This window comes from Aotus nancymaae, unplaced genomic scaffold (genome assembly GCF_030222135.1).
Source record: "Aotus nancymaae isolate 86718 unplaced genomic scaffold, 86718_ANA_hifiasm-v0.15.2.pri h1tg000014l, whole genome shotgun sequence".
In the NCBI taxonomy this organism is placed as follows: Eukaryota; Metazoa; Chordata; class Mammalia; order Primates; family Aotidae; genus Aotus; species Aotus nancymaae.
This window is the reverse complement of record NW_026988425.1, coordinates 34188174-34213465: the sequence shown is the minus strand read 5'-3', so window position 1 is coordinate 34213465 and position 25292 is coordinate 34188174. Positions and strand designations below refer to the sequence as shown.

Here is a 25292-nt window from a genome sequence, read left to right as displayed (position 1 = left end):
TCTCTCATCTCACTTTGGGCACTCAGTTGAGATCAGATCAATACAGTGGGGCCATCGGTTTGCCAGGGTCCATTTAGGCTGATGAAAGAGGGAATTAAACGGTGAGTGTTTTGAATGAAAAGAGGGGTTAGAATATTTTTAAATTTTTCTCCAGGTTGAAATATATAGTTTTAGTTTGGCTTTTAAGCTTAACAGTGATGTATATAAAAGCAACTAGCTGTACATTAAAGCAAATACCACTTGACCCAGCTGCTCTGGGTCTGACAGTGTAAAATTAGAAGTGAATCTCAGATAATATGACTTGTTTGTGTTCACTTTGGTTGCAAATATCAGAGCAGGGACTAGAGCCCAGGCGTCCGGGTTCCTGATCCAGTGATCTTCCTCCACTATCCAGAGTAGCATTGACCTGATAGAAGCAGTATGAATGTCTCAATAAACTAAATGAGCTGCTGTCCAGCCCACAGTTTATTTAATGTGCTAGCCACAGAGACTTAATGATAAAATAGTGACTTTTGTCTTAAAAATATATATATTAGTATTCTTAATAATATTACCTCTATTCCTCAAAAGATCCCTCCCAGATGGATAGTATTAATATTACTTTCTACCTTTTAAAAATGGAGAAGCTGAGGTTCAGAGAACAGCTTGTCCAAAGTCACATACCCTACAATAAGTAATAATGCCAAGACCTGGGTCAGTACCTGACCCAAGCCAGATGATAAGAAAAAAGAGGGCCAAGTGAAAGGAGGAGGTGGGAGGAAACAGGAGAGGGAGAAGAAGGATAGAATGAGAAAGAAAAGTAGGAAGAGATGGGAGAAAATATGGAATAGGGAGATAAAGGGGGAGAATAGAAGGAGGGAGAGGAAGAAGAGTAGAAGGAAACAGTGGTTTAGGAAAAGGAGAAGGGAAGGGGAAATAAGAAGGAGAGAAGGAGGAGGAACCACAGAAGGAAAAGACAAGAATCCACTTACTATTGCCAGATAATAGAAAATCATAGAAGAAGTTAGGAGGCCAGAAACCACACCTCTGCCAGTGGGCCACAGTGTCAGATGCATGTGTGAGCACTTGGTTTAGAAGTTTCACAAACCTTTTTTTATAGTTATCTGTTTATTATTATATTTGTATATACTACTTGCCCACTAAACTCATGATTATTATTGCTTGGAGAGAGACCAAGTTAAATATCCTGAGTTGACTTAAAGAAAAATATCTGCTGAATAATATCCAGAAGGTGATTCTAGATGGCCTGGCACACAAATATCTGAAGTTTGAGATCTTCCCACCTGCTTGTGGCAATGAACAGATACCACTTAACAGGGATGCTGATTTGAAATGTTCTGAAGCTAACAGCCAACTCTTCTTGTGCCTGTGTTTTCATAGAAGGGCAAGTCTGAAGAACTACTGAGCGCCCTGGGATGCCAAGACTTTCCTCCCACTTCTGACTATGAGGACTTGCTGGTGGAGTATTTAGAAGTAGATGACAGTGAGGACCAGCATCTAATGTCAGTCCATTCAAAAGAACACCCAAGTCAAGGTATGAAACCCACATACCTGGATCCTGACATTGACTCAGGCCGGGGGAGCTGTGACAGCCCCTCCCTTTTGTCTGAAAAGTGCGAGGAACCCCAGGCCAGTCCCTCCACATTCTGTGCTCCTGAGGTCATTGTGAAGCCAGAGAATCCTGAAACAACCCACACCTGGGACCCCCAGTGCAGAAGCATGGAAGGCAAAACCCCCTACTTTCATGCTGGTGGATCCAAATGTTCAACATGGCCCTCACCAGAGCCCAGCCAACACAACCCCAGATCCTCTTACCACAACATTGCTGATGTGTGTGAGCTGGCTGTGGGCCCCGCAGGTGCACCAGCCACTCTGTTGGACAAAGCAGGCAAAGATGCTTTAAAGTCCTCTCAAATCAGTAAGCCTAGAGAGGAGGGAAAGGCAGCCCAGCAGAGGAAGGTAGAAAGCTTCCATTCTAAGACTGACAAAGACAAGCACTGGCTGCTGCCCCAGGAGAAAACCCCCTTTGGCTCCACTATACCCTTGGATTATGTGGAGATTCACAAGGTCAACAAAGATGGCGCACTATCATTGCTACCGAAACAGGGAAACAGCGGCCAGCCTGAGAAGCCCAGGGATGCTGAGAACCGTAAGGAGTATGCCAAGGTGTCCAGGGTTGTGGATAATAACAACATCCTGGTGTTGGTGCCGGATCCGCACACTAAAAACTTGGCCTGCTTTGAAGAATTGGCCAAAGAGGCCCCACCATCACTTGAACAGAATCAAGCTGAGAAAGGCCTGGCCGACCTCACTGCGACACCAAGCAACTGCAGGCTCCAACTGGGTGGTTTGGATTACCTGGATCCCGCATGTTTTACACACTCCTTTCACTGATAGCTTGACTAATGGAATGATTGGTTAAAATGTGATTTTTCTTCAGGTAACACTACAGAGTACATGAAACGCTCAAGAATGTAATCAGAGTGACACTACTAAAGCTCCCAGCTCCTTTCATGCTCCATTTTCAAACACTTGCCTCTTTCTGCAACAGCTGATTCTAGAACAAATCATTCTGTTTCCTAACTGTGATTTATAGATTTTCTTTTTGCTATTAGTTATAAAATTGTGTTTGATAAAATAAAAGCACACTGCTTAGTATTCTTGAGGGACAATGCCAATGGGTATATCCTCTGGAAAAGGCTTTCATGATTTGGCATGGGACAGATGGAAATGAAATTGTCAAAATTGTTTACCATAGAAAGATGACAAATAGGTGGAAAATGCCTTGAAAATTGCTTTTGAAAAAATAATTACATAACCTTTACACTCCTGTTCCATTTTATTAGGATTACCCAAATATAACCATTTAAAGAAAGAATGCATTCCAGAACAAATTGTTTACATCGGTTCCTATACCTTACTGCCACATTGCTGAAATGCAAGTCAGAAACGATGCCTCCAATTTTTTCTTAAAATAGTTTAAATATGTTAGGCATGGATTTTCTTCCCCTGAATTCTATTTTATTCTAAAGCCCCTTTAGAATATGGTTTGGAAATTAAAATTTTCTTACACAAGGGGCAAATGAATTTCATGTGAATCCTTTTAGGATGTTTTCCTGCTTCATTTCAGCATGACAGATAGTTTATTATACACCCTAGTCTTTTCTTAGTGAAAAAAAACAAAATCCCCAAAGACTAAAAGAAAACCACAGCAGGATGTTAATGTAATTACTGCCTTACTGTACATACAAATTCTACTTTAATATAAACCCGTAAGTTTAACAATGTATTTTTGAAGACTATTTTTCTATCACTTAGGTAAAATAAAAGACTATTTTCTATTTTCCCAGTACAGCTGTTTATGTATTCAGTGGGTACGGTATTTTTCTGCTCCAAGGTTATAGTGAGTATTTACAGTACATAGTAGCATATGCAGTTCCTGTTTGTAGAGTAAAATGCCATACCAACCCAAAGCCCACTGTGAAATATAAAGTGAATGACAAAATTCAGTTTTCAACACAATATAGTATAGTTTACCCGATTGTTTTAATCTCCAGGACACTTTAAGCAACAGCTACCAACAACAACCACCTAGGGATTTAGAATTCTTCACAGACCAGAAATTATTTCTCCTTTGAGTTTAAGGCTCCTCTGGGACTGCTGCTCATCAATGGGTGAATCTTCCTAAAGCTACCATAAAAAGGGAGAGTGATGATTTCTAACAGCTGTTTGAAAGAGAGAGGTTTTGTTTTTGTGAGAAATCTTGGACAGCAAAAAAATATTTTTAAGCAAAGCCAGGAGTTAAGTGTCTCTCTCAAGTAAATTCATCTGCAAAATCTTGGCAGACGCAGAAACAGAGCTCATATCAGAAGTGTCCAGATAAAAGCCCTAGGAAACTAGGTATTTGTAGAGCAATGGGAATAGCTCCAAAGATCAGAGTATGGTAGTGAGAATCTCCCAGTCAGTTCCAATGCCAGGCTTCCCGAAAGAAGTCAAAGCTTGGATCTTCGTTTTAAAGGGCGCATCCATGACTCATCTAACACCCTCCCTCTATTTTTCCCTTCACTTGATGGCAAATCTATCCTATATGTCCATTTACTAGCTGGACGTAGAGAACTTGATCTCACCTCTGGGATTTAAATATTCCACCCCAACTAGCCCAGATTGATAGCAACTGGACTCAGAGGTCCCCCTCCTGTTAGAAAGTGAACACATTGCCAGTGTTTTGGGAATGGCAAAAGCAATAGACATGAAGCTCTATTTTCCTAATATATAAACAATATCATGTGAGTAAGGGAAGCATGTGGGAAAGTTGTCCAAGCTCATTCAGTCCCCTAGATCCTCAGTACTTACACTGTCTGAGAACCAACTGCATAGGCATCACCTGGGAAGTGTTTGAAAATTCCATTTGTAGAATCTTAGGCCCTACCTCTAACCTAAAGAATCAGAATCTGCTTTTTACTAAGATCCCCAAATGATTCAAGTGCACACTGAAGTTGGAGAATCACTGTTCTAGATAACCATTTCCACTAAAGGTTGTTTTAGTGCATAGAAACAATCCTCTTTTGGAAAGGACAGATTAAGTCTGTTTGACTTGCAGTGAACAACACTGCATATAAGAAGGCAAAAAAAAGAAACATATCAAAGGTTAAAGAATCACATTATGCTGAATCTTCTGTGAATTCACATAAAAGAATGACCTGCAAAAGTACACACAAGTTCTGAAAGACCAAGGAATATGTTCTACCTTGAGAAGCACTGACCAAAGACAGTCACCCTCAAAGCCAATGCAGACTAAATCTTTCCTAACATACTATAGGCTTCTCTAAGAATAGAGAAGATATATATCAGTCACTCTTACAGTTTGAAAACCTAAACATAAAAGTAATCTGCTTTTGACATATAATTTTGTATAATACATATGAACAAATGTTACAGCTAAGGAATTAAATCCCTAAAAAATACCAATTAACCGCTCATTAAGTCAAAACTTTAATTCTGTGGTCAATTAGCAAGCTATATGAATTAGGGTTTTTTGTGGTCTAATAAGAACTGTTTCTGTGATCTATCAAAGAGACAGCTGTTCACATGGAAGGATACATATGGGGCAGGCGATGGTCAAGACACCTAGATTCTGGTTCTAACTGCTTTGCCTTGGAGAGATTAATTCCACTCTCTAAGCCTCAGTTTCCTTTGAAGATGTTGGACCAAATAATCTCTAAGGTCCTTTGAAACTGACTCCTTGATTCCATGACTCACTGAATGTTTTTCTGCAAAGTAATTCCAACCAATGCCTTCTAACTTAATTAAGCTAACAAATAATTGCTCTTCATCACAGAAATACAAAGTAATCTTCAGTGATGTGCTCTTTATACTTTGCTTTCCAAATCATCACTTCCACTTGGTCTTAATATATTGCACTGCATTTTATAAGTGATATGTGTGCAGAATCATATTCAAATATTATGTGCAAATATATGTGTAGAAAGAAGAGGCATTTCAAAAAGGCATGAGATTGAAAAGAGACATATTGAATGAGGCACTAAGCTTTAGAAAAATGATCTTTTACTGAATCAAGCCATGCTCATTTCTTGCTGAATCAAACAGCCCCAAATCCCTTTTCTTATATCTAGCTGTTAGTTATTTTTCTCTCATCATCCTAGATTAACAACCATCGCACATTGGCTTAAGGATTCTTACACTCTGAGTTATAAAAAGTTGCATTTTTATAAACAAAAACCTAAATATTCAAGTTTTAAGGCGCATGGAAACTGAATCTAGTCAGTGGGTGATTTGTGTAGCTTACAACCCAAATAGCAAAATGTTCCAATTCATTCTAACAGATATGTATAAGCACAAGTTAGTATCAGCCATGTCAGATATTAACAGACCCTACATTTATTAGCTGCTTAACAAACTCTACATTTTCCTAAGTGCCTAAAACCAATCCTGGTAGTCACTTAAGTGCAAAAGACTCACTTTAACTGGCTTGGTCCGAAGGAGTCATCCTTTACTGCCTGTACAAGATCTGGACAGTTTTGCTCTTTGTCTTATAATGAGCCAGCTGAATGTGAAAAGCCTCTGAGTTATTGAGCAACCAGAGACCCCTGCATTCCAAGGAGCAGTTTGGCTCTGGGGAAACTCTGACTTTCTCTTTCCTGAAGTGTCCACCACTGCCCATCATTTGCAGAAAGACTTGGCCCTGCCTTTAGCAACTTCCCTATCTCCTTAGAGTAGACAAGAAAGAAACAGATTTGTGCACATTTTAAAAAGTGCCTTCCTCTAGTTTTTTTTTTTTAAAGTTTTCATTTTGCAAGGAAAAATGTGTTGATTAGAAAGTAGCATTTGCCTTATAGGGATATATAGAGACAGATATAGATATACAGATATATGAATGAATGGAGAGATGAGAAGGAGCCAGAAAGGGCACAACAAAATGGTCTAAGGGCCAACCAGCAAATGTTCAGTGAATGTTTATGTTTTTTTAATTGAATCAACACAGAGCTGTTGTGAATGTGTGACTTACTTTGCCTGATAAGAAATTGAGTCTGACTATGATTTTGGGATAAACCTGCCACCCTGTGATTTAAGACTCTCCATACTAAAACATATTGATACATTTTTGAACGTCATTGGCTCACATGCCTAAACCTGAAGAGAACAATGCATGCACATTGGAACTTTGCACACAGACAGAAAAATATAAATGACTTCAAATTACCATCCCAAGTGTTGCTAACATAGATGTGCCATTGACAAAAGTCTCATGTGTACTTGAGTGAACACATTTCCTTTTCTACCTTTTTGGCTCAAGCACAATAATGCTGTCACTAAGACAGTGACGGAGCACTCAATGTCCAATACTAAATCACATCACCACCACTAAGCAGACTGTATGTCCCTGGATGAGTCTTTTAAACTCTGGCCATCAGGTTCCTTACTTGTTAAATAGGTGGGTTGACCTAAAAGGTTTCTAAGACCTATGTCAGTTCTGTCTTTGATTCTCATTATCTAGGTAAAATCCAGGGTTTCAGGTCAAAGTCCTAGGTGCAGTGGAAGAAAGCCTTGCCGACATGCCCTTGGCCTGAAGCCATGAACACGTGAGACTGTGTAACAATATTTAAGAGAAAAACAGAGATCTGTTCCTCCAAGTCAGATTGATATAACATCTTTGCTTTTCCTTTTTCTTCCTAGCTTTACGTATTTGTAGGGTTTTTTCTCCTTCTCCAGAGCCTACTATTTTTCCTAAGAGTAGCAACCATAGAATCCACAAGAAATGAAATTATTCATAAGCAATGACTTTGGCACTACAAAAGACTGAGTCGGAGTTTGAATCAGTTCCACAGATATCCAAGCCCAAGTTGAGGATCATAAGTATACCCCATTTAGAGATTTGCATGCTTAGAGACTAAGCTCATGTTCATTAATTATTTAGTTAATTCAAAGGCCGTTTATAAATCCATGCCCAGCCTGGGCAACATAGTAAGACCCAGTCTTTACAAAAATTTTAAAAATTCCAGCCATGGTGACACATACCTGTAGTCCCAGCCACTTGGGAAGCTGAGGCCAGAGGATTGCTTGAGCCCAGGAGGTCGAGGCTGCAGTGAACCGTGACTGTGTCACTGCACTTCAGCCTTGAAGAGCAAGACCTTGTCTCAATAAATACATAAATCCAAGTTATGTTGATGACTAGATACTGGAGGTCTTAAGGAGAAGCTTTAAAAATACAGAGTGATTGCTTCAGAGAAATCCTCTTTATAATTATGATCTGAACTTATTCTATGATTAGCAAATATATCATCCAAAAATAAAACAGGAGTTCTTGCCCCAAACTTATTTTTCAGGATGGTGACTTTTGGTCTGGGATCCTCATGACACCCATTTCAATAAAAGGAAAAGGACAGTAAAATAGGAGATAGGAAGTTTCCAGAGATTTGGGCATCTCAGGATTCCATGAAATGCTGAGACTAACCCACTAAATCCAATTTTTATTGGACATGGTAAATCTAAATCTGTTGAGTGTTTTGAGTTTATGTCTAAGAGAGGTACATAATTCACAACACTATGATGCTGGCAGCTGTTTGGTCCACTCCAATTCCTTTGATTTAATGCTCTGATTTCAATTTAGAAAGTATTGAGACATGCAAAGTCTCAAAATAGGAAAAACCTATCCTGTTTATAAGATGTGGTCAATAAATAGACCACAGATAATCTTAATTAATTAACATTCTACTTGCTGCTGATTAAAAAGAAAAAAACCTCAGCAACTGAAGTAGGAATATAAAAAACAAACTTTAATAGTTATGGTCAAATTATGCTTCACTTGGATAAAACTCAAAATGTAGTCTGAGGTTTTTTTGTGCACATTTTGCAAATCCTGGGGGAAACATGTTTTTATCATGTTATCTGAAAAACTATACGGCAAAGATACCTCTGAAAAACAATTTGTTTTATAAAATTCCTGAAAAGACAATTTTGAATTTTTTAAAGTAACTACCTCCCCTTTGTGTCCTAATGTCCTTCCTTCAAAGCTGCTTATAGTTTAGAAATGAAAGGTGTCACGTCTCATGCTTTGATTGTTTTTCAGTGGCATATTTGATACATTTGCCAAGTGGCATTTCTGACTTTACAGTAACTGTTACATTATTTTATACTATATTGCTTTATGTGGTTCAAAAATAGTATACACCACATTAAAATATGTAATCCTCATGTTGTGAAACTCATCATGTAATACAAATGAAAATCATTACTTAATAACTTACAATCTATTTGTATGTAATTTCAATATGATTGTGTCTATGACTGTAAAACAAAACTTAAAAAATATGTAATATATTTCTGTCGAAACCGTGAATGTACTAATTTTTTTCTCAATTTGCTGGAAGCAGGATTCTATGTCATTCATTGTACAGCTGCTCTGGGGTGTTACACGTTTAAAGTACAATCCAACAGTTGTTTAAAAGTCAGCCTCTCGGCTTTGTTTCACGTGACTGCTGATGCCTCATGAGTGTTCTTTGCATAATGAGGCTTGCTTTTGTGCTTCATCATTCATTGTAAACAACCGAAGAGTCTTATTGGAAACCAAAGCAATCTAGAACCAGCCTGTTGAGTGATTGTGTCTTCTGTAAGCCATATTGAAGTGAAGCTATATGTGATAGCCTAAGGTTCCATATTTTCAAAGCTACCACTACCTCTGCTTTTCCTCTTTCCCTAGAAAATGCCAAGCAAAATTCCCCAACACTAAGTGAGAAATTAGAAGTCACTGTTATAATTAAATTGCTGGGGTTGTTTTTGTTTTGGTTTTTTTACACCTTCTAATTCACCGCTTTGCAGGGTTACACAAGTTTCTGAATAAACATTCTTACATTTTTGCATTTTATAAAAACTAGCTGCAAGAGGTTCAGAAAGAATGTGTAGTAAGTTATCAGATGAAAAACCCACAAAACAGTAGACTGCAGATTTTTTCCTAACTATAAGTCACCTTATAGTTGTCCAAAGCCATGATAATGATGTCTCTTACAAATTGACTTCTGTAACCCCCCTAGAAATAACTCTTTTCCTTATTTGATTTTAGCCATCAAACATAGTATGATATGGGAAAAGGCAGCCATTTACCAGGAATAATCTTGTTTTGATTTTAAAAACTCATTTATATATGTAATTATTGTAATGTCTATTTTTTAGACTTAAACAATTACAGAAGACTATAGTCATCTGATGTGCTATTTTGCGTTTTTCATTCTGTAAATCCTTGCTTATGGCCCACTGTGCTCTCTGTTTTCCATGGTTTTATTCATTTGTCTCCTTCTATTTTGAGGGAACAACATGAGCAGTTAAATCTTTGTCAATAGTATGGGAGATAACGCTAGCTGCTACTGTCGTAACATCTTCATTTTTACTGCATGCCAAAAACAGTGCTTGCCAAACAAAAATCTTAGACATCCCAATACAATATGTTCATTATAATCCTATTCACATCATTACTGAAAATACCCAGCTTAGTGCCTGGCTCAATAAATGTTTAATTCCCTTACCTATGCTTGCTCTATTTTTTTATTTGAAATGGAGATGAGCAAAATAATATAAGCATGGCTGAAGCAATTTTTTAGACATTTCTTGCTGCTAAAAGATCTATAATCAGGACATTATTTATGTAAGTTGGACAAAAAAAATTCTTCCTCTTTATGTCCACCCTTCCATATGATTGCAAGACAAAATTTCCCTCCTTTACCTCATTCCTGTAACATGGGAGGCTGAGAAAAATGAGAGGAGATGGAACCAGATACAAGGAAATTCGATAAGAAAAGTTTATTTAAATATTGTGAAATAAAGAAAGAGACAAACCATTTTTTAAAGTGGGGAATCCTTTTGAACAGTTATTATTTATCCATATTATTAACACCTTTTCTGACAAAATTCTTCAGATGAAGTGTAAATGGATAATCTTTTACTTTTAATGGATCTAGACCTAGAAAATTTCACTTACTGTTCATGTTTGTACTGCAGAATTGTGAAATGGTGTGTGGTTTTGCTTTACAAGTTCTTCTCTGCTTCCTCTTAATTCTCTAATGCCATGTCTTACAGAAGAATGAGAAATTTCTTTCTTACTTGAGTATCATGCTCTAAAAAACTTGGCTTCAGTCAAAGAAACGCTAGCTTTCCTGTGCTTATATTGAAGCCATCTGCCTTTAATTCTTGGGCCCTCTTATATTTTTAAGGTACAAAATTTGAAATCTTAGTCACTAGACACAAGATGCATACAATTAATGATGAGCTGGAGGAGTAATATGTAGCTAATTTTTCAAAAGTATTGAATGTTCTTTCCCAACAGAAAACAGAAATTAAATATTGCCACATTTTGCCAGAATCCCATCTGAAACCTTAACCTTGTCAGATTTCCTACAACTTACTAATCAAGTTTTATACATTCTAAATCTCCCTGGTTTTTTGGGGCCTGAAAGATGCAACTTCCATTTCCGTAGAAACTTGCAAATCTTGGAGTAAGGGAGCAATGGGGGTACCAGGGAGAAGGATAAGATATAGGATCATTGAAAAGTCCCCAAGAGGGACCTTCCTGACCAGAATATGCAGATCAATTCCTGCCGGCTTTACCTTTGAAAGTCCCTGGAAACCATCCAGATGAAACTGAGCCTGTTTTTTGATATGGTCAGATGTATTCTACTTTAGAGGTTCCAACGCCTAAACTGGAATTCTTTTATTTACACCCCCTCCACCGTCCCCCACACCACCCCTCAATTCCTGCTGCCCCTGCTAATGTTAAGCATTTTTCTCTTGTTATGATCAGGTTCACATTAAAACAGATACTTACAAACTGACTTGAAGCACAGATACTTTTATGAATGTGATAAAATATTTTCTTGAGAAAAGGAAAGAGGACGTCAGTCAAATAAAACACCGCGTGGTTGTTGATTGGTGAACACTGGTGTAAGAAAAGGGAGCTCAGGAATTTTTATTACTGTATTTATAAAAGAGTTTGAAAGAATTTGTAAATGCCACTGGTACATTTTTAAGGTGACACATTTGCTCCTTATAAAGTTATTAAAAATTACAGGGTAAGTTTAAATGACGTTTGCCAGTAGTTTTACTTTCCATAATCAATATTGATATTGTTGCTGAACTATGTAACTTTATGATGCATTTTTCAGTCCCTTTTCAGAGAAAATGCTTTTGCAATGGTAGCAATGTTTAGTTTAAATTGACTTAATAAATTATTGCCTGAGCAATGATTTTTGGAGGGTCTTTATATATGTATGTGAAACATACATTACATAAAAAATGTAACTTGAGACAAGTTTTTTTTCTTTGCCACAATGAAACCCATCAGAATATACTTTTTAAAAGAAGGGTGAAGAAACTGCATTTTAACTCTGGAAATATAGTATGCAGACACGTGCTGAAACATTTATCTTAGGACACCCATCTGTGACTTTTTTTTTCAGGCACAAATTTTTGGGCTCATCTTTGAACACCTCTGATTTTATTTTCCTACTTATTCTAAATCAAAATGGAACACACATTCCCCCAGGCTTTATTCATCTGCCAGACTCGAGCCTTGAAAATGCAAGCATGCTTGGAAGCACTCAGAAGTTTCTTGGAACTTCTCCTGGGAACAACCGAGAACAATCAAAAGGAGAGTTTCCAAACCTGAGATTCAATTAACTTTCCCAAGTTTCCAAACCTGAGATATGATCAATTTTCATTTAACAAGCCACAAATCTCAGGGCCAAAGGTTCATAGTTTCTTTTGTTCTTGTCTTCCTGCCTCAAATTATCCAATATCTTTGCTTAAAACCAGCTGTGATTTCATCATCCATTTGTGATCTTTTCTTTATTGCATAAAATATTTCATAAGTACTTGAAAAATATATAGAAAAACATAACAAAGATCATTTACCCACATCCAAATCTTATAAATTTTCATATTTTGGCTTGTCCTTTTTTTTTTTTTAACACAGATTCATTTAACATTACAAATACCATCATTTATATCCCTCAACAACCAAATTATCTCTCCAACGGTAACCACAATCCTAAAGTTATTATATATCCTTCCCTACTATTTTTACAATGCATTTATCTCATATCTATCCCTACATAATATGAGCAATTACTTTGGTATTTATGAGTTTGCATAAAAAATAGCAGATATCATTATGCACTTTGATTTTTTTTCATTCAGCTTTGGGTTTTTGAGATACAAATAGCTCCAGCTGCTCGGCTGTATACATCTATACAATCTACTAAGCTCCCTATTTATCAACATTTAATTTTCATTGCTTTATGTATACAAGTGCTGTAGTTGTATACATACAATGTATTAGTCTCCCTATTTATCAACATTTAATTTTCAATGCCATAAATGACAAAAGTTGTGTGTATACCACTGTTATAGTTGAACACATATATACAATTTATTAGTCTCCCTATTTAGCAACATTTGATTTTCACTATCATAAATGATGATGCATGAGCATTCCTATGCCAGTCCCATTGGAATATGTGCAAAAGTTTCTCCAAAATATACACCTAGAGGTATATATGGTTGGGTCATATAAAATGCATATCTTAACATTTCCTAGATTCTGACAAATTGCTTCCTCTCTAAAGTAGTTTTACTGATGTGTACCCATGCCATCAGTATAGTGGTTTCCATTTCTCTTCATCTTCATTATTACCTGATGCTTTCAGATGTTTTAATTTTTGACAATTCAGTGAGCGTAAAATGAGGTATTGTTATTTTCCTTTTTATTTCCCTCATGAACCCATTTGTATCTGAGTAACTCAGCCTTTTCCTGCTTATCTTTTACGCCATCTTTGTCATCTTCTGAGTGTCTACATATACTCAAATCTTAGTCCAGGCTTTTCTAGCCCATTTTCCTGTGTATCTCTTCCTGCCCTGGCACTCCTCTGTTTTATTACCATATTTTATACAAAGTCTGGTTATCTGGTAAGTTAATTCCCACACCACCATACCCTTCTTCAAAATTGTTCCGGCTATTCTTGGCCATTTACTCATCATATGAATTGTGAGATGAGCTGATTGAGTCTCCTAAAAAATTATATTGGGAACTAGATTGAATTTATGTTTTAATGCCAGGAGAAGATACACCTTTATAATATTGTGCCTTCCTAATTATGAACATGGTATATCACTTCCTTCATATTGGGCTTCAATAAAACTTCACATTATTCTTCATAAATATTTGCACGTTTTATTAGTTTCATCCTTTGCAACTTCTCATTGCAACTTCCGCCTCCCAGGTTCAAGTGATTCTCTTGCCTCAGCCTCCCAAGTAGCTAGGATTACAGGACTGTGCCACCACACCCAGCTAATTTTTGCATTTTTAGTAGAGAAGGGCTTTGCCATGTTGTCCAGGCTGGTCTCGAACTCCTGACCTCAGGTAATCCGCTGGCCTCAACATCCCAAACTGCTGGGATTACATGCGTGAGCCACCTCGCCCGGCCCCAACTGATGTTTAAATACTGATCTTGCATCCATCCTGTAACCTTACTGAACTCCAATTAATATTCTTATAATTTGTAAGTTTTCTTGGATTTTTAGTTTTTACAACTGTATCACCACAAAGTAACAATGTTGTTTCTTCTTTTCCAGTCTTTATACCTCTTATTTCTGTTTCTTGATCTATTTCTTGGGCTTTCAGGACAGTGTTAAATAGAAATGTGTTAAGGGCATTCTTTCCTATTCCTGACTTAAACAAGAATGCTACAAAAAGTTTACTATCACATAAAAGGCATCACATAGGTGCTGTAGGGGCAAAGGAAAGCTGCCGCCTTGCCCTTTGAGAATTCACTACAAGTCACTGACAAAAGGTGAATTAATAGGAGAAAAGGCATACAAATTTATTTGATTATAGTTTTATGTGACATGGGAGCCTTCAGAATGAAGACCCAAAGATACAGAGGAAACCCTGTTTTTATGCTTAGTTTCAACAAAATATGGACAGCCATGTAGGAAAATGATTGAATCTAATGCTGATAGACTGAATGAGGAAACCTAGCAAGGCCTATCTGTTTAGATGCTTCTTGGTCTCTCTGTGTAGGAATCCCTCTCAGCATTCCTTCCTTCTGGGTATGGGGCAGGACCCTCTCTGGAAAGGGGGTCTTAGGACCTACAGTCAAACAAGATAGGTCAGGTTATTTATGGTCAGCTTTTACACAGAAAGGCTGGTGTAAAGTTACAGTAATATTTTTAGACTGTAAAGCTGACGTTGGGGCAAGAGGACCAGTTTCTATGACGCCTTGGGGAAGTGAGATTCCAGTTTCTATGGCCAGCCTCTGGAGAGAATGAGGGACCAGATAGGGGAGCAGCAGGTCAGAGAAAACTGCTGCTGGGCCCCTACAATGTTTTCAGATACCCTTAGTTATGTGAAAGATATTCCTTTAAATTTTTAGTTTGATAATAATTTTATCTTAATTGATGTTAAAAGTTCTCCAATTTTTTTCTACATCCATTGATATGTTCATGTGGCTTTTCTCTATTAATGTGTTAATTATCACAGAAAATTATTTTAGAGAATATATATTAAAGGTTAAAGTACCCTAGCATTCTTGAGATGAACCTCACTTATACATGATGTATTTTTGCAAACCTTATTAGGTTCAATTTGCTAAACTTTTATTTAGGATTTTTGCATTAATGAAGTTCATCTTTTTTGCTGCTTAAAGTATCATTTTCTGAGGTAATTTATAAGTAAGTTAAAATCTTCTAGGATTATGTAAGTTTCTACTTATTGTAATTCTATCAATTTTTGCTTTATGTATTTTGAGGCTGTATTATTGGTCATATACAAGTTTAAATGTTCACTCCTCCAAATAAATTATTCTTTTCATTTTTACATATGATCCCCTTTATTTATAATGATCATTTTTGTCTTAAAACCTATGTTTTCTCATACTGATATTGCTAATTGGCTTTTCTTGGAGGTGGTAATTCTCTGGTAAGTTTCTTTTTATTCCTTTACTTGCAAATTGTTCTGTGTCATTATGTTTTAGGTGTGTCTTTTTAAAACAGCATATAGCTGGATTTTGTTTTCTTCTTCTAATTAAGAATTTTTTTTTTTTTTTTGGTGGTTAAACGGTCTCTCCTCATCTGATGCATCCTTCCTTCATTTTTCTTTTGCAATTTGAATTATTTAAAAGAGCCAATTCTGTAATAATCACTACAATAACAGGATATAATTAAACATCCTTGTAATTAAACATCCTTGTGAGCTAATTCACTGTAATTGAGAGCCCTATTTCGGGAACAGCTCTTCCCCCATACAGGAAGTCATAGTGAACCAAACTCTAAGGACTCTCATCTTACTGTGATTGAAAACAAGAATTAAGCCTTGGTTGTAAAGTTAAAGGGAATGAACTACTAGAAAATCCCAACTGCTAAGAGAAGGGCCTGTGCTCAATAAGATTTTGTCAGACATCCATACATTCTACCAAAAAAGCAGTTGATTTGTATTTTCAGGCTCCTCCATTTAAACACATATCTTCCCATCTGGGTGCGGTGGCTTACAACTTTAGTTCCAGCACTTTGGGAGGCCGAGGCAGGCGGATCCCGAGGTCAGGAGTTCAGGACCAGCATAACCAATGTGGAGAAACCCCATCTCTACTAAAAATGCAAAATTAGCAAACCACATATCTTCCCCATATAAATTATCTGTCAATCATTCTACCACATGCATTATTGAACAATCCTTGATGTACACTCTACGCCAGGCACTGTGCTGGGATGCAGTGAACAGTATGGATGTGCTCTCTGGCCTCTTGGGGATTACAGTCTAGTGTGAAGGCTAAGGTAATCCATGTGTCCCCAGATCTCTCCAGAATGTTACTCTCTAAAACATAGTAAGTTCAATAATTCCGATGAGACTTGTCCAAAGAGTTCTAGTAAATAAACAAAAGGACTTTGACCTTGCATTATTTTTAAGAAAATCAGTTTCCATGAAATTCTAAGGGTTACAGTATCTGAGCCACATCTTTAGGCAGTTATTCTCTTCTTACATACTTGCCAATCTCTGCACCTCAGTCTGAACACCCTGCACACCCCATTCTTCATAGTCCCTTAACTGTGAAATGGAACACCTGTAATATGAAGTTGCATGTAAATTGTATACATTTATCTGAAATTCTTCCAAAATAATTTTCCTTTCCTTCAATTTCACAACTCCTAAATGAGCTAAGAGAGGGAAAGGATTACTTTGGAACAGCTGTTAATTATCTTCAGAGTCTTACTGGACTCTGCTCTGTCATTGACAGAAGGCCTGGGACAGAGCAAAGTTCAGTTACGCTCAGGACTTAACTGATAAATCACTGGTGACCTTGTGTGCAAAAATCCTCTCTGATAGTTACTAACATGATGACAGAATTTCCAAGTTTCTCCATTTGTGAAGTATTTTTTTCAAGGAGAAATTTCAATATTTTCCTACCTAATGAAAGGCTTTTCTCCTCCTGTTTACCATTTGTGCAGACTGAGGTATTCCTTCATCTTCTCTATTCTTACAAAAAATTGAGAAAATTATACCTGATCTGCTCAAAGGAGAGAGAAGAGAGAGACTTAGAACTACTGTCACTTATAACTCAGAAATAATATCTGTTTAATTGGAGTTTTATCTGTGAAGCTAGGCTAGAATCTTAGAATGATATTCCAAATGACTCCTATGCTGAGAATGAAGCTCTAGAGGCAATCTCAGTTTCCTCCTCATCCCAGTTTTCAGATTTTGTGGATATGATGTAATTCTACAGAGTCCAAAAGAACAAACATCTTAGAATATAGTTTTGTGCAATGTTAGTTGAATTATAAACTGATGCCATCTTACTGAGATATATTTAAAATGTACATACATTTTGACCTAGGAATCCCTCTTCAAGGAATTTATCTGAAGAAAACAAATAATTAGTCAAGTGCAGAAAATTCTCCATCCTAGGATGCTGGAGAAAATACAGCTATCCATGAAAAGGAACTTGTTAAATAAAAAATATGAAGACTCAGTTTCCGAAACAGCATGTGTATACACAGATAGACACATGTAGAGAAAGATTTCTGAAAGGAAATCTACTAAAATATAATGGTCAGATTTGTCATGATTTTTTTTCTTTCTTCTTTATGCTTTTCTAGGCTTGAGTTTGTTTAACAAAAGTACATATTATGGTAATCAGAATAATTTATTTTCCTTTTAAATAAAGGAAGTATAACCTCTCACTTTTCCTCTAGAAGTTATTCAAAATGTACTGTTTATCTTCCCCACTCTAGGTGACCCCTTGATATTGGGTGCCTCTCACCATAAAAATCTCTAATCTTACAGCCCAAGAAAAATCTCAAGGAAAACTATAGCCTGCGGTGTTCACAAAGGCAAAACTGACCACAGTCCAGTAGAGCTGAGGAGCATATACCAGACTTCAGGGCCTCAACATTTTCTCCCCTCTGTCCAACCACAGGACAAGCTGTGCACCCCAGGGAGACGCTGTGTCCACTGGCCTCACTGACTTGGATTGCTCCTGCAGCAGGGGACCAGCCAGCTCATACGCCCACTCCATACTACCCCCAAAGCAGAATTGACTAGGAGCTGGAAACCTACACAAAAAGAAACAATGACACTGAATGTAGCATACTCCTGTACTTACCTAGTGCCTTCACCTCCTATGGGCATTCGGAGTAAAAGGTTGTTTTGCAGGTGTTTATGAAGGGTGTGGCCAAGTCAGTTGTCTCCCCTACAGAGTGACCCAAGATAATGATACCTATCCATCCCCGCTCCCTTGACCCCCTAGTTGCAATTGCCTTTGTCACTGTCCCCCTTAGGCACTGCCATGTAAAGTATGTGGTCCCCATTGTGAAGCAGTGGGAAACCTAGAAGAGATGGACTTTTCACAACCTGGTTGCATCTTAAAAGCATGGCTCTAACTGAAAAGAAAAAGAGACACGTATTACACATATTTACCTAAATTAAAACTGCAGTCACCCTAAACAATACACACTTTACAAGAATGCCTGCCAGCAAAAGGATATATATATAAACGTGCTAAATAGTTGCTTATGGGGATTGAAGGCGGGGGGAGGCCAGAGTGGGGTAAATGGGAATTTAAGAAATTAAAAATTTAATGAAAATAAGGCACTCTAACACCTCAGCTCTTAACCTTTTGCCTTCTTCAGACACATAAGAGGATTCACAGCTGTCCCGAACCTTACCTAGCTATTTGGTACTCTCTGCTTTTCCTTGGAATGGCTCTTTCCCCATTGTTTTCTCCTCTCTTTCTCTAAGACCCCCCCAGACCAATTCATTTATTCATTCACTTCATGCATGTCCTCCTTCTTGCTCTCTTAGTCACATCCCTCGTTTCTCAATCTCTGACCCCTTCGACCATATCCTGATCCTTCTCCCCCACCCAGCACCACCCTCCTGCAGAGAAAAGCTCACCCACACGAAACCCTGATGGAATACTAAACAGAACTAGTCAGATGACCTTTGCTTTATCTGCCTGCTTTCTTTCCTTTTCCCTTCTGCTCTCTTCTTTTATTTTCTCTCTTCTTCTCTCTCTCCCTCCTACTTTCACTCTCTCTCTTTGTTTCTCTTTTCATCACTCTCTTTCTCTCCTCCTTGAAGGCACTGTTATAACAATAGACAGCTCTGAGGTTTGCCTGAAGCCATGGGCTGTCACCACTCAGGATTCCCCTTTTAGAGCCACCTCCCCATCTTAATCTCAAAGTCCAGCAGGACAGCAAACAGTTAGAGCCTGACCTCTAACCTGCTTCCATGGGGGCTGGCTTCCTGAATGGGAGAGATGACTCTAGTCTGGAGACATTTGCCGAGACCCTTGTGCCTGGTCACCTCCACTCTCAGGATCCTCGAGATGCGCCCTTTCCTGAGCTGTAAGTGGAAACTAGGGGGACATGGGTCAGCAGAGGGACAGCAAAAGGGGAAGGCTTGAGCTCTGGAGGCTGCTGCCTGGGATTCTGGAATGTTAGACCTGAATAAGGTCTTAGAGATGAGGCATGTAACACAGAGGTTCTCACCCTGAGTCCATGCCCCATTTTCATAGTCAATATTTTGTAATATTCCCTTTTTTTTGAAATGGAGTTTATGGATAATGAAACCTGACTATACACAATTTCAACATAATGACGTGTTATTTCAGCTGCAATATTTTTAAAAACCAAAGGAAGGTAATTCAAAAGAAAGTGTGACTTCAATTTACAGATGTTCAGGGATGATTTCTATTTTTTCTATTTTGAGACAGGGTCTCCCTCTGTCACCCAGCTTGGACTACAGTGACGTGATTATGGTTTGTTGCAGCCTCAACCTCCCAGGCTCAAACAATCCTCCCACCTCAGCCTCCTAAGTAGCTGGAACTATAGGCACGTGCCACCACACCTAGCTATTTTTCTTTTTTTAATTTGTAGACATGGGGTTTTACTATGTTGCCCAAGCTGATTTCGAACTCCTGGGCTCAACCAATCCTCTCATTTCAGCCTTTCAAAGTGCTCAGATTGCAGGCCTGAGCCATTGCACCTGACCAGGATGACTATTTTAAAGTCATAAAGCATCCTCATGAATTTTCACCATGCCTCTAGGAAGTGGGACAACTCTCTTAATTACCGACAAGTGCTATAATTTACCCAGTGTCATCCAAGCCAGGACTTGACCCCAAGCCCTGCCCATCCACTCAGACTCTCCTCTCTGCAGCAGAAACAGAAAACATGAGGAGATGTGATGTAACCAGACATTGGTGGCTTTATGAGTTATATCCTCTGTGCTTGTGATTTTCACATGAATCTTGTTTCACAAGAGCCCCACCACCTCCCAGCAAATTCCCTCATGCAAACATGAGATTAAGCAGCTGTCTGCACGTGTATGTGCCCATGCTTCACAGGCCCTAAACAGGTGTAGGGGACCTTTTCCATTTCCCATCATGACCAACTTTGTCTTCATTTTCTCCTCATCTTTCCCTTTCACCCTCCTTCCTTCCTCTCCTCTTTGATTTATTCCCCCTGAAAATTGCAATCTTTTGAAATTTGATACATGCACGGTGCTTTAAATGCATTATCTCCTTTTATCTTCAGCCAAACTTGTTAGTGAGTACTACTATCTCAATCCACAGATGGGGAGACAAGAGAATAAGGAATATATGAGAAATGTGGTCAAAGGCAGAAACATGGAAGTGCTAACTTGGGATTCAAAGCCAGGTCTATCTGACTCCAAACTCAGAGAGACTCTAGCAGGCCCTCTGTAACCTCCCCTACTCTTCCAATCCTGTTTGGATTTCTCTTTTCCCTTGATCATGAGTTTTTTTTTTTTTTTTTTTTTTTTTTGAGACGGAGTTTCGCTCTTGATACCCAGGCTGGAGCGCAATGGCGCGATCTCGGCTCACCGCAATCTCCGCCTCCTGGGTTCAGGCAATTCTCCTGCCTCAGCCTCCTGAGTAGCTGGGATTACAGGCACGCGCCACCGTGCCCAGCTAATTTTTTGTATTAGTAGAGACGGGGTTTCACCATGTTAACCAGGATGGTCTCGATCTCTTGACCTCGTGATCCACCCGCCTCGGCCTCCCAAAGTGCTGAGATTACAGGCTTGAGCCACCGCGCCCGGCCGATCATGAGTTTTTTACCAGAACATCACTTAACTCCAATATTTTCTTAGAAGCAGGTAAAGTTATACCCGGCCTTACGCTCAGTGAGAAGGAAATTATGCTGAAAGTATCAGCTGTTGACCTAGCAAGAGAAATGCCCTAGGCTGCCCCCTCCCCTTTCCTACCCCAACCTCTGAGCATTGTGGAGCTGCACTGTGGAGCAGCAGGTGACCTAGAAAGGGCAGGTGAAGCCTAGGACCTAGAGATCTTGATCAACTGACTGGGGACTCCTTACCATCAGCCCAGCAGGGACACTATGAAGAAGCAATCTTGCAAAACCATGTCACCTAGACTTGAATGCCATGCTCATGACCTGGCCTTGCAAAAAGCTTGGGGACCTTTATGTCTATTTTCTTATCTAATCTACCTAAGTCTATGCCTGCCTCTGCTTGTTCATCCAAACACACATGCAATGAACATACATTTCCTGAGCACCTGCCACGTGCAAATACATTCAGGTAAAATATTTGAGCATCTATTATGCACCAGTGCTGCAGACTTAGCCACAATAGGCAAGAAAAAGCCCCTGCCCTGCCCATTCCAGGAGAAGAGACATAGAAGACGGGTGTAGACAAATAAGCAAATATTTAAAAATATATGTGTGTTTGTGTGTGTACATATGTATCCAGTAGAGAAACCATGAATAAAACCAAATCAGGAAAGAGAATAGAAAAATATAATGGGGGGGGAGGGGAGGAGCTGTTAGGGAGATCACCATGTTTTAATGTTGTTAGATATGCAGAAATAAGTAAGTCACAATTCTTGTATAACACCTACATAGTTACCATACAGTATTCATATGCATAAAATGTTCAGCCTTGTTTATGCTTTGATCTGCACAGTCACTTTGGGCTAACTGTGTATGCAAAGTTATGGAAGCAATTTTTTTCAGTACAAAAGTGTGGAGAAATATCTCAGTGGTGCATTCTTTCCTACAGTTAGCTAATGACTGAAATGTATAACATTTGCAGGTAGCTGGGGTATGTGCTCTCATGTACCAATTTCCTAATATATACCTGCTCTCTCACGAAGGAAGGGGGGCACAAAAATGCATCCGTCTCCAGCTGAGATGTTTCCCCATTCCTGCCAAGCCTATTTTAAGAAAAAATTTTAAATTCACCCTAAAGAGAGGCCTCTCACCTGCACCCCTCCAGGCAACCTTGCCACAGTCAGAACTGATTTAACACGTGCCAAGGATCAGGAAGAGTAATCACGGAGAATGCCTACTCCAAACGTGCAGAGAAGGAAGACCCATCCACCTCAGAATCAGGAATCGGGCAGAGCTCTTGCTTGTGGACAGCCACAACTACCCCTGTCGCCTTCAGCAAAAGGGCATATACTGGAAGGGTATGAGGGAATGGAGGGAAGGAGGGAGTAAGGCTGAAATATTCGACAGAAGGCTGAGGATAGACCCTGCACGCAAAGAAGCCAAGGAAGGGCAGGCGGGAGTAGAGCAACTTCCGGTAGGAACCGCCGCCTTTTTTTTTTTTTTTTTTTTTGAGACAGAGTCTCACTCTGTCACCCAGGCTGGAGTGCAGTGGTGCGATCTCGGCTTACTGCAATATCCGCCTCTGGGTTTAAGCAATTCTCCTGCCTCAGCCTCCTGAGTAGCTGGGATTACAGGCGTGCGCCACCACATTCGGTTAATTTTTTTTTACTTTTAGTAGAAAAGGGGTTTCACCATATTGGCCAGGCTGGTCTTGAACTCCTGACCTTGTGATCCTCCCACCTCAGCCTCCCAAAGTGCTGTGTTTACAGGCGTGAGCCACCATGCCCGGCCAGGAACCACCTCTTAACAGCTTCGCTGGGGGTAAGAAAGAAGGCACCTGGCATTCATCACCATCATCCTTTCTCCAAGAGCACTCATGAGACAGAGGGGATCTCCACATAGAGGGCTGTGAGAGATCATGTCCAGAGCTGGATGATACCCAACAGCAATGGCAAGGGTCTTCTGCAGCACCCTGCAGACTGCACCCCCATGTGTGAAGGGAAAAGGATCACTCCGGAGTCCCCAAGCTGGCAGCTCCAGCACAGGGAAAAGGAGGAGAAAAAGTTTCTCCACCGACCAAACACTGCCCCTCAGGCATCCAAACCCCAGCACAGCTTCAGCAGGCCTCCCGGGGAGGTGGTACCTTAAACCCTCAACGTTGGTGAGGGACTTCAAAACTGCCAAGGCTTCAAATTCCATCTGTCACTGCCTCCACTCTAAGGTGGATGGAGGATGAAATCTTCCTTTCCTAACTCATTGGCTATCCTAAGTATCAAATGAGATTCCAAATGTAACAAGGTTTTTTCAAGTTACCTAAGATGCTATATAGAAATGAGATATAATTGGCATTTTAGGCCAGGTGCAATGGTTCACGTATGTAATCACAACACTTTCGGAGGCCAAGTCAGACAGATCGCTTGAGCTCAGGAGTTCAAGACCAGCCTGGACAACCTGGCGAAACCCAGTCACTACTAAAATTACAAAACATTAGCTAGGCGTGGTGGCACACACCTGTGGTCCCAGCTACTAGGGAGACTGAGATAGGAGGATCACTTGAGCCTGAGAGGTAGAGGTTGCAATGAGCAGGGATTGCAGCACTGAACTCCATGTAAGACACCATGTCTACTAAAAGTAAAAAAAGAAAAATAGCTGGGCATGGTGGCATGTGCCTATGGTTCCAGCTACTCAGGAGGCTGAGGTGGGAGAATTGTTTGAGCCTGGGAGGTTGAGGCTCCAGTGAGCCATGATCATACCACTGTACTCCAGTCTGGGTGAGAGAGGGAGACCCTGTCTCAAAAAAGAAAAATAGAAAGAAATCATCCCTGGGTATCTGTAAATTGAAACCATACTTTTTTTAAAATTTATTTCCTTTGATTTTTAAAAATATTGCAGCTCAGATAGCATGTCAGTATTTTAACACATTATATGAGCATTGGGCAACAGAGCCAGACCCTGTCTCAATAATAAAAATAAGTAGCATTTCAATAAATCACACTGTGTCCATTGAATATTTTCAAATATTTAAGAAAAAGGGTGAGGAAGCCCTTAATAAATACTCCCTCTGGGCTGAAAACTGGTTGTGAATACTGAAAAACTCTTTATCATTGCAAAGAGAACTTTCCTGAGAGTTTCCAAATGCCAAAAAAATTGATTTTTCTCACTTGCTTTGCCCAACAGTTTTTGTCTTTTCATATTAGGATTTTGGGAATGAAAACAAAGTTACAGTGACCTGTATGCTACAGAACTCTGTGAGAAGTAGGCAGCTGGGAGATGAAAGCTCGCTAGTTACCCACTTGCCGTGTACTATACAAGAGATGTTCTCCAAATTGAATTCCATCTTTCAACGTCTTGAGTTGCTCACATGAATTGAAGTGAAATTTGGGTAATTGGATGAAAATCATTAGCTGTCATCTGTTTAGCCTAAAAAGGCACTATCCAATTAGTTAAAACAATAAGACAAAAACAATACAAATACCTATTCAGAAATAAATGAAATTAGGATTAATAAAACTATATTCGAGTTTTATTAATCCACCACCATCTGTGTCTTACACACACACACACACACGCACACACACAGGTACGCATGTACATATATCCATGCACATACACAATTTCCAGGAGCCCCAAAAAAGCTTGATGAACCCTCAACTCTTATGTCATCCTCAAAACACAGGCTGTTTGGAATAAAGAATGCATACAATTATCTAAATAGTTAGATTTTAACTTTTTTCTGGCAAATAATAAAAACTAAGGCATATTTATTTCTTTTTGTCCATATCAATACTATTACTCTTATTTTTGAGTTTTAGTTATTTATTAAGAGGGGTGATATGACAGTCAATAGATTTTGAGGTATTATCCAGATTTATTTCACTTATGATTCCCATTATTCTTTCCCTACTTGCTAATTACTATGTCTCTGTGTCTTTCTTCCTCTTTCTTCTCCCTTTCCCCTTCTTTTCCTTTCTTCCTTGCAGAATTTCATGTATTTCATTTGAAGCCAAGCCCTCACTCCACCATCATATGCTTATCACTTTTGTGAATAAATGAATGAATAAGACTGCCTTGGCTGTTTAAAATTCAATCTTTTCTTTATCAAATCTTTCTCTCCAACTCCCTTTCCTCTCCAGCCTACTTTCATA

General features: G+C 39.0%; 2 protein-coding genes across 7 annotated transcripts in view; both read left to right on the top strand.

Moving 5' to 3' along the window:
- PRLR (prolactin receptor) overlaps nt 1-11750 on the top strand; it is a 156118-nt gene extending 144368 nt beyond the window's left edge. For all 5 annotated transcript variants that reach the window (XM_012459967.3, XM_012459968.3, XM_012459969.3 and 2 more), the window contains one exon: nt 1381-11750. In XM_012459967.3, the coding sequence (XP_012315390.2) occupies nt 1381-2394 (1014 nt within the window). In that variant the 3' untranslated portion in view covers nt 2395-11750. The remainder of the gene's footprint in view (nt 1-1380) is intronic.
- A 7490-nt stretch (nt 11751-19240) lies between these two features.
- The window catches only part of AGXT2 (alanine--glyoxylate aminotransferase 2), a 45411-nt gene continuing 39359 nt past the window's right edge, over nt 19241-25292 (top strand). Inside the window, exon 1 of one of the 2 annotated variants that reach the window (XM_012459971.3) lies at nt 19241-19401. In XM_012459971.3, coding sequence (XP_012315394.2) covers nt 19305-19401 — 97 coding nt within the window. In that variant the 5' untranslated portion in view covers nt 19241-19304. The remainder of the gene's footprint in view (nt 19402-25292) is intronic. The other variant, XM_012459972.3, reaches the window with a different exon arrangement.